The 10,326-nt window shown below is 51.4% G+C and overlaps 1 protein-coding gene across 1 annotated transcript; it reads left to right on the forward strand.

Moving 5' to 3' along the window:
* Positions 1–4,225: 4,225 nt before the first annotated feature.
* On the forward strand, positions 4,226–5,792 carry EI90DRAFT_3130983 (uncharacterized protein; the record flags this gene model as incomplete). Its single annotated transcript, XM_039064354.1, has 7 exons — positions 4,226–4,274; positions 4,327–4,598; positions 4,647–4,730; positions 4,783–4,987; positions 5,036–5,160; positions 5,209–5,482; positions 5,545–5,792. 7 exons carry the CDS (start codon positions 4,226–4,228, stop codon positions 5,790–5,792), a joined length of 1,257 nt encoding a protein of 418 aa, XP_038910884.1.
* Between the last annotated feature and the right edge of the window lie 4,534 nt (positions 5,793–10,326).

A 10,326-nucleotide genomic window follows, 5' to 3' on the forward strand; every position in this document is an offset into this window, starting at 1 on the left:
TATGACATCACCTCTGCCCCCATCCTCGCCTTCCCCGCTGACAGCGGCCACTACAAACTCGAGTGCGATGCCTCCAACTTCGCCACCAGTGCCGTCCTGTCCCAGCTCCAAGCCGATGGCGAATTCCACCCCATAGCCTTCATGTCCAAAAGCTTCACTGAGGTAGAACGAAACTATGAAATCTACAATAAGGAAATGCTCGCGATAGTCCGAGCGCTAGAAGAGTGGCATCACTTCATAGAAGGAGCGGAAGAAAAGGTCGATATCTACACTGACCACCGTAACTTGGGCTAGTTCCACACTGCGCAGCGGCTGAATCGCCACCAAGCACGATGGTCACTCTTCCTATCCCATTTCCACTTCACCCTCATCCACCGCCCAGGGAAGCTCATGGGGAAACTGGACGCCCTCTCACGCCGCACCAACCACCTGAAAGGGAAGGACGACAACGAAAGCTTGACCCTCTTGCAGCCAGAGTGGTTCGAAGCCTGCATGACTGAGGCCATCACAGTGGAGGGAGAAGAGATGACCATCCTGGAGAGGATATGCGTGGCAAAGGACCACGACGAGAAAGTGGTGAAGGCACTGAAGGAATTAGGAGATGGGACACTCAGGTCAGATGAATTGAGCAAAGATGGAGAACTGGTCCTCTACCAAGGAAAGGTGTACATCCCAAAAGACATGCAACTCCACCACGACCTGGTGTGGCTACACCATAACACGTGGGTGACGGGGCACCCAGGGCGATGGAAAACCTTGGAACTCGTCTCCCATGACTACTGGTGGCCCCAGATGGCAGAGTACATGGGCTGCTACGTAGCAGGGTGCGACGCCTGCAACCAGGTCAAATCGTTCCCTTCACGGAAGGTGGGGAAACTCATGCTGAACAAGATCCCCACCTGCCACTGGCAGGTAATCTCTGTAGATATGATCAGAGAGCTCCCCAAGTCAAAAGGTTACAATGCCATCCTGGTTGTAGTAGATCGCCTCTCCAAGCGCATCCATGCAATCCCCACAGTCACGATGGTGGACTCAGCGGGAATCGCCTGACTTTTCCTTGAACATGTCTGGAAGCATCATGGCCTTTGTTACAAAAATGGGGCCGGAGGCGCCCATTTTCGTCCATTCGAGGCACAGGGAAAGGGAAAGGGGAGGGGAGGTGGTTCATTAGAGTTTACAGATGTTAGCACAGATGTTGTAACATGAAGTTTAACAGATGTTAGCACAGCAGATTTTTTGGTTGTAATTGATTTTTCTAAACTATATTACTATATAAATCACATGATACAGAACCCATAAGAGTCTAAAATGGGAAATTCCCATTTCCATAACAGCTTTCCCGAGGAAATTCTCAGTGACAGAGGGAGCACCTTCGTCTCCCAGCTCTCCAAAGAACTGGCAGCCCTGCTAGCAGTCAAATTGACCCCCTCGATGCCCTACCACCCACAGACAGATGGACAGACAGAGTGGGTAAACCAAGAGATAGAAGCATACCTCCGAGTGTTTGTCAACTACCGCCAAGACGACTGGGCAGATTGGTTCTCGCGAGTGGAGTTTTCCCATAACAACTGCATCCACGCATCCACCTGCCGCACCCCCTTCGAGCTCAACACCGGCCAGCACCCCAGAATGGGGACAGAACCTATGCGCATGTCAGAAGTCGAAGGATGGCCCACTACTATGACCGGAATCAGGAAGCGGCACCTGAGTACAAAGAGGGTGACCAAGTCTGGCTCAGCACCCAAAACTTCACCACAGACCGCCCAACCAAGAAGCTAGATCACAAATGGACAGGCCCCTTTAAAATTCTCAAGGTTGTATCCCCCACCACCGTCAAGCTCCAACTTACAGCACGGCAAAAGGGAGTCCACCCAGTGGTGTCAGTAACAAATGTCCGACCCCACCGCCCAGACAAGATCGCTGAACGACCCACCGACCCTCGCCCAGGCCCCGAAATCATAGACAGGGGGGAAGAGTATGAAGTTGAGAAGGTCCTCGACTCCCGCTGGTGCCACAGGAAGCTCTGGTATTTGGTAAAGTTCACAGGCTGGCCAAACTCCGAGAATGAATGGCTCCCCCTTGACAACCTGGCCAATGCATGCAACCGGATCGAGGAGTTCACAGAGTGCACCCAGACGCCCCTGGGAGAGAACGAGGGAACCCTCTAGCCACTTCAAGGTGAAGTGGCTTAAGGGGGGGGTGATGTCAGGGCACGCTGCTGCCACCGCTGCCGCTGCCACCTCCTTTCCTTTTGTCCCATCCTCTCATTCTCTCTTCTTTCCTTCTTCTCTTTTTCTATCTTTATACAGACGACCTCTCTTTCTTTCCTACACTTGTAGCACAGACACATCCGATGCTGAGCACCCTGTAGGGGCACCGCAACGCCGGACGTGCCACGCACTCCTACTTGTATTTCCCCTCCAACACTCGGGATCGACCACAGAGCCACCCGTGGTAACCCGGCTTCGTCCAAGGGTGACATGGCACCTCCACGTGACCCATTCACACATGTATATAAACTAAGCTGAAGCAGGACCAAAGAAGTAACCTTCTTCTCATTTCCTGCTTCAGGCAAGTACCCTAGTTTAGTCTAGCTTCCCACCCTAATAACAATACATTTCCCACTTCAGCCTAAGAAGCCACACAGGGATGTAAGCCCAAGTGAGGGCTGCTGTCAGGGACTCGTCTGGGGTCGAGGGAGCCCGGGTGTAGCATCCGGGGCTGAGAGCCTGGTGGGGGGCGGATCAGGCGTGCGTACTGACAGGCCCGATGTGGGACAGTGGTCCCTGGCCACTTAGACTGAAGTGGAAAGTTGTTATTATCATTAAAGGAGAAATACTATACTACTTACCTGAAGTGGAAAGTTGAGAAGAAGGCTACTTCTTCAGTTCCCACTTCAGGCTCGTTTATATACATGCGGCTTAGATCACATGACAAGTGCCACGTCACCCTCACACACAGCCGTAACCACCCGGGTGTCTCCGTGGGAGATCCCGAGGCCATCCGGTGCATGCATGCATGCTGGGCAGAGCGGGAAGTCGCCCAAGGTGCCCGGGCCGGGTACATGGTGGGCACGCAGCAGATGGGTCAATGGTACATTGATACAAAGAAGGTCATCTGTGTAGAATAAAGAGAGAATAAAGAAGTAAGGTAGAAAGAAAGTGAGGAAGGGGGAATGAGGAGAGTAGAAGGGGAAGGGGGAGGAGGTGAGGAAGGGTGGATGGTGGGGTACCGGGTCAGGTGGGTGTGCCCTGACAGCTGCCCACTATACGGTCTCACTGCCCCACCACCGTCTGGGCCACTAGCACTGAGCGCTACGCTGCTACCTCTGCCTTCCTCGAGCCATCCCTGACATGATGGTATTGTAGCGGCACTGGACTTGGAGTTGGGCCGGAGTCAGGCATGGGGATGGTAGTGGCCCTGTAGGGGCCAAGTGGGCAGGGTAGAGGAGTCGTGCTGGGCATGGTGGTGGAGGCGGACTCAGGGCGGAAGGTTGGTGTGGCTGTGGGGGGAGTCAGCCAGGTGCAGGGGAGCCTAGGGGCAAGTGGGGGAGTGAGCAGGGAGTCCTCATGGAGGATAGGGCTGAGGTCGGGGCTCGCACTCACGCTCATGTAGTGGGAATGGGCTCAGGCGGCATCGGGATGGGCAGCTAATGGGCCGGAATGCACAGCCGTGATAGTAGTGGAGGAAGATGGCTGTAGATGGATATGACAACACTCATACTCATTAAAGAGTACTTGGTCAAATCTTTTCTGAATAACTCCATTCTTGTTTAGTTATTCGTTGTGAATTCTCCTGAACATTCCATCCTATTGATGCTAAGCTCGAAGTATTTTTGTTGATTTTCTATGTTCAAATTCATTGGTAATTGTCATAAAAATTCCAAGGAAATCTACATCTCCTTGTTACTCATCCTTTCCTGTTCCACAGTGTCAATGGTGTTTCCACAGCATAATTTCACAACACGTTTTCATAGGGTGCCCATTATTTCTCCTACACTGCCCTCTCCCTCTGCCCTCATTCTGGGTCAGGTCAACACACTGACTGTGTGTTTAACAGCAGCATGTCACTTGTCTGTTGGCCTATGTGCTGCATATAAGGCTTTCCACATGGTGGAACAAGTGGTTGCACCAAGTTCCACATTCTTGTTAGGCTGATGTTCTCATGCTGCTGTCATGTGACTTGAGGCTGTGTTATGATATCACTTTGTCAACTCTCTACTGCAATGTCTTCTGAGCCAAAGCCAAAAAAAGTGCGAAATATTGCAACAAAGTGTATGTGGCACACTGCTTGGATAGAGTACTTACGAATACTGCTGTGTTGGAGTGCAAAGCTGCATTGAGATATGTGCCTCATCCCTCGACCAAGTGTTCAAAACAACAAACTGGGATGATGCTACAGCTGCCTGGGATGTAGTCCTCATCCTTCTAGCTGCTGAGTGCAAGGTTGAGAAGGTAATATTCTTGTCTTCAGTGCACCTGATCAAGCCTAATGCAGGACTGTATGAACAGCAGCAGATCGATGATGTCATTCGCAATGGGCCAGAGAAACTCAAGGGTGTCAAGACATTTCAATATCTATGTGTTGCTCAGAAGCATGTCAAGATACTCAAAGATGAGGTCCAAGCAAGCTGATGGGCGAAACAGTGGGTGGTAAGGCCTATTACTCTGGAGAATCACACTGTTGCATTGCATTCTACCCCACTAGGTGCAGGATTTGGACCTGAAGCGGTGCATAGATAAGGAGACCCTGATTCAACAAGCTCAAGAGCTGGATTTACAGGTCCATTATGTTGAATTTGATCCAGCTTTGGATTACAAATTCCCTCACATCAAAAAGAAACCTGCTACATGGCTTGTTGATGAATCAGAAGGCATGCCACCACACCCAGATCCAGCAAGGTTCCCCAATGTTACATATATTGGGAAAAAGGAAGAAGGGTGGAAAATATTAGACAGGGAGCATTCACATCTTGTCCTGAACAAGTGTATGAGAAATTGATGTTTATATAATTTCTACTAACATCTATTTCTAGGCACTGGAGATATAGAGCTTCTTGTGCTGCACAATGCAACAAACTTGTCACCAACTGGCAAGGCATTGTTGGAACGTCTTCAGCAAATCAATAATGAGCATGCTCTTGAGCGCCGCAATTTGCATGTATGTATGTTGAGTATCTGCTCATTCTCTGCTGAAATGCTGCACTAGCCCTCTCATCATGGGAAGATATATGCATTTGGAATCAGTGCTGGAGCTCGACACAAGCATTCTCCTGATACTATTGAATTGGGTCATACAAAGTTCCACAATAGGTATACCAAGAGTGAGCTTAGAAAAAGTGATGGGGAGCTTTTGGGAGCTGCTGCAGTGACTTGGGCATTGTTAGCAGCCAACCTTCCTATTGAGATCACAAATGAACTTGCATGTGGGATTACAAGCCTGGGCATCCCAGCATTTTTTTCACCTACTATTGATGGCAGTGGTGAGTATTCAGCATCTCTAACTGAATAGACAACACAATCAGCCTAAATTTCTCTGTAACAGACAAGGGCTACTCATTTGAATTCAATGGCAAAGTTTACAACTTCCCTGCTGTTGAGCGCCCACCACCTGAAGTATATTATGCATCTGTCATATCCATCCCTGGCCATCGACTTCCGTTCTCTCCGATCCCTCCAGTCTACCTCCACTCCTTCCTCACTAACCTCGGAGCTCCCGTATTCCGCAATCCTCTCAGTACCCCTCGATGGTCACCACCCCCTCCTTTCAATTTATTACCAATGCCTCCCTAAGTACAGAGCCCCAAAGACTTCCGGACAGCTCCGACGTCCGCTAGCGCACTCCCGCCTCTGCTGGGCAATACACTCGCCTGCCCTGCAGAGCCCACCTTTGGGCCTATCCCTCCTTTCCGTTTCTGGGTTATTGCCTGCCTTTCCGCTAACCCCACGACCTGACTCGTCGGTAATATTCAGTCGGCTAATGTTTAACCCCATTAGTTCCGCTCCGTTCAGCTCCGCTAATCACGGACCCGTCTTCGCTGTAACCATATATATATCCAACTTGTACATAGGTTACACTCCAGTAATAAAATCGACTAGAGTTACCCCCCTTCAGTTCTGATTGCCAGTCAGTAAGTTAGGGCACGGACGTGTCACTAGGCACAGCGCTCTTGGCATAAGTCGCTGAGGCCAAAGCCCTCCGCCATGGAGACTCTCCCTCGTCTCGAATCTGGTCTCTGACAGTATTTTATTACTCCCTGACTAGTACACGTCTTGTATGGCACCAAAAGTCCTTCGCACTCGTTCACAACTACGCACATTAGTCCCCAACTCTGCCTCACCTTCCCCAGAACCCTCTCAGCCTGGTCCTAGTCGATTGGCGAGAAACCCAGTTGAGTTTCGAAGCTTCTCTAACCTTGAAACCCCTCTCCCATCGACTCCGATCATGCGCCCCGTTAGGAATCGATCACCAGCTGCAGACTCCGACTTCGGAGACACCACGGAACAACCCATAGACCCTGTCCACTTCTTTGGACTCGGTTCCGAGGTCCCTGACTTCGTCAATCCTCCTCCTGCTGATCCTCCCATCCCCACTGTCCCAACCACTGACGATGCCGAACCCACCTCCAATGTGGCTATTGCACAATTGGCCCAAGCCATTGCCAGTCTGGCTCGTCACACCGGACGACGACGATGACGACCATCTTCTGCCCTCCGGACCAAGGTCTGCGAACCCAAACAGTTCGACAGGAAGGATCCCTGAGAACTCCGAGTATTCTTGGTCCAATGCGAGCTCAATTTCCAGGACCGTCCCCTTGCTTTTGCTAGCGACCGTGCTAAAGTCATATTTGCGCAGTCCTACCTCAAGGGAATGGCCCTCGATTGGTTCGAGCCGGATCTGTTATTCAACCAGAATTCCACGCTTCGTCCGCAATGGATGAATGACTATCAAGAGTTCGTTAATGAACTTCAAACTAACTTCGGCCCTCACGATCCTGTGGGCGACGCCGAGGTTCAACTGATGACCCTGGACATGAAGGATGGGCACCACATCAATAAATACGTCGTCGAGTTCAACCGACACGCCTCTAACTTCACGGTTACGGAGAAGCTGCACTTCGTCGTTTTTTCTATAACGGATTGCCGGAACGTATTAAGGATGACATTGCCAGAGTAGGTAAACCCTCTACTCTCTCTGAACTTCGCACCCTGTCCCAAACTCTCGATGCGCGCTATTGGGAGCATAAATCGGAAGTTACACGTCATGCGAAACCCTCTTCCTCTCACATTTTCAACAAGTCCACCGCTGCTTCTCGTTCCGACCCCATCCCTTCCTCCTCCTCTTTCAACTCCGCTTCCGGGAGTAGGCTTCCGAAGGACAATAAAAAGTCTGAGGCCAGCTCCGCTAAACCGGACCTCTCATCTAAACTCAGAGACAATGGCAAGCTCACACCACAAGAGCGTAAGCGTCGTCTCAACGAGAAACTTTGTATGTTCTGCGGTCAGTCTGGCCACATGGTCAAGGACTGTCCCAAGTCCTCTTCTCATGCGACTAAGGCCCGTTCGGCCCAGACCAAGGAGCAAGGATCCACTTCCGCAGAAGCAAAAAATTAGTCCGCACCCCCGTGGACTCCGCACGGACCGGGGGTTGCGATCCTTCCTTCTGTGCACTCAAAGAAGTGTGTTTAAACGCGTCTTCCATTTCCGACTTATCCTCCCTCCACATTCCCATTTCCTTTTCTCTTTCAAATAGTCTATTTTCTCCTCTCAATGTTGACCCTTCGGTTAATGTTCTACCCGTTGTAGATAGTGTTGCTGATGTACCACTCTCTCCTCCGCCCCCTCCGACTACTTCCGTAGATCGATCCACCTCTCTCCGCTTCTCTTCTTTCTCTCCTCCTATTTCTCCTCCGTCCAATAATAGGACACAAAATAAACTTTTCCGCTCCTATGAGAACGTACCCACACTCGTAGATTCTGGGTCTTCGGACTGCTTCATCGACAACACATTCGTAAAAAAGTTGGCCTTGAAGACATACCAGATTAAACCTTTACAACTACGCCTATTCGACAGTAGCACCAACTCAATCATAACCCGTGCCGTTGATATTCCCCTCCGCTTCGCTTCCGGAAACATCACCCCCACGACTTTCTTTGTCACATCGCTGGATGGATCATGTTCCCTAGTCCTAGGACACAACTGGCTTACCCGCTACAATCCGTTGATTGACTGGGTCTCAAGCAGTATTACGTTCCGAACTTCCGAACCTACCAAGACAGTTACTCCGAGCTCTCCCCCGTCGTCTCCGGCACCACTGCTGTCGTCCAACATCCAACCATCTGATGTTTCGCCAGCACCTCAGTCACAGGCTGTTACTCCTCCGTTACCATCTATCGAGTTCGTCAGCCGTTCCGCATTTGCGAAGGCTTGCCAACTCGAAGGATCGGTATCCTTCAGCCTAACCATCCCTTCCGAGGAAAGCCGCTTGAGGGCTGCCTCATCCCACACCGATTCCGTCGACCTCTCGGCCATTCCGAAAGAGTATCACGAGTTCGCGGATGTGTTCAGTAAGAGCAAAGCCTCGACGCTGGCACCGCACCGTGAGCACGACCTAAAGATCGACCTTGAGGAAGGCACTTCCCCACCCTTGGGTACTATGTACTCTCTCTCTACTTCGGAACTTGAGGCCCTCCGGGCGTTCTTAGATGAACACCTGGCCTCTGGGTTCATTCGCCCCGCTACTTCCGCTCACGTGGCACCGGTCCTCTTCATCCGCAAGAAGGACGGATCCCTCCATCTTTGCGTCGACTTCCGAGGGCTGAACAAGATCACCAAAAAGGATCGCTACCCACTTCCCCGCATCTCCGACCTCCTTGACGCACCTAGCCGTGCCACGGTCTATACCAGACTCGACCTCCGGCATGCTTACCACCTGGTTCGCATTGCAGCAGGCGACGAATGGAAGACCTCTTTCCGCATGCGCTATGGTTCCTATGAGTGGCTTGTCATGCCATTCGGTCTCACAAATGCACCTGCGGCTTTCCAGCGATTCGTCAACACGATCTTTGCCGACCTCTTGGACGTTTCTGTGGTAGTCTATCTAGACGACATCCTTACCTACTCGGAAGACATGGCTTCACATCAGGAGCATGTCCGAGAAGTTCTTAGGAGACTCCACAAACACGGCCTATATGCCAATCCGAAGAAATGCGAGTTTCATACGGACACTATGGAATATCTCGGTTACTGCCTCTCTCCTTCCGGACTCACCATGTCCATCGAGAAGGTCAAAGCCGTCCAAGATTGGCCCGAGCCCCGTAAAGTCAAGGATGTCCAATCCTTCCTTGGCTTCGCTAACTTCTATCGGCGTTTCATCCACCAATACTCCGACATTGTGGTCCCCTTGACGCGCCTCACACGTAAAGGAGCCCCCTGGCTATTCTCTGACGATTGTCGCTCTGCTTTCAACACCTTGAACGAAGCCTTCACTTCCGCTCCTATCCTCACACATTGGCTACCCGATGCCCCCCTCATTGTAGAAACTGACGCCTCCGATTACGCGATCTCCGGAATCCTTTCCATCCGCTGTGATGATGGAGAGATTCGCCCTGTCACTTTCCGCTCTAGAACACTCTCGGCGCCGGAGCTCAATTACGACACCCATGACAAGGAACTGCTCACCATTCATGATGCGTTCCGATCATGGCGTCATTACCTCGAAGGTTCAGGAACCCCAATCAACGTCGTCACCGACCACAAGAACCTCGAGTATTTCTCCACCACCAAACTCTTGACCCGGTGGCAAGCCTGCTGGTCAGAGTTCCTCTCCCAATTCCACATGACTGTCCGATTCCGTCCCGGAAGACTCGGAGTTAAACCAGATGCGTTGACTAGATGCTGGGATGTCTACCCCAAAGAAGGGGATATGGACTACGCTCACGTCAATCCACAGAACTTCCGACCGGTCTTCACTTCGGAGCAGCTCACTGCGTCCTTCGAGCTACGTTCCTAGCTGCCACAGTAATCCGAGCAGCCGTACTCGTCGACACAGAGGCTCTTCATCGAGACATCCTAACCTCCCTCTCCTCCGACACCACAATCTCTTCTCATCTCGCTTCCCCCAACCTCCCCAATTCTCGCTGGTCCGTTGATGCCGAAGGCCTCTTAAGGCTGGACAATCGCATTTACATGCCAGATTCTAACAATCTCCATCTCCGCGTTTTGCGAGACAAACACGACCACCAACTTTCCGGACATTTCGGGCAAAACCGGACTCTGGATCTAGTACGTCGTGAGTATACCTGGCCGGGCATCCGTAACTTCGTC

The sequence above is a fragment of the Cantharellus anzutake genome, assembly GCF_015039405.1.
Source record: "Cantharellus anzutake strain C23 chromosome Unknown EI90scaffold_71, whole genome shotgun sequence".
NCBI lineage: Eukaryota > Fungi > Basidiomycota > Agaricomycetes > Cantharellales > Hydnaceae > Cantharellus > Cantharellus anzutake.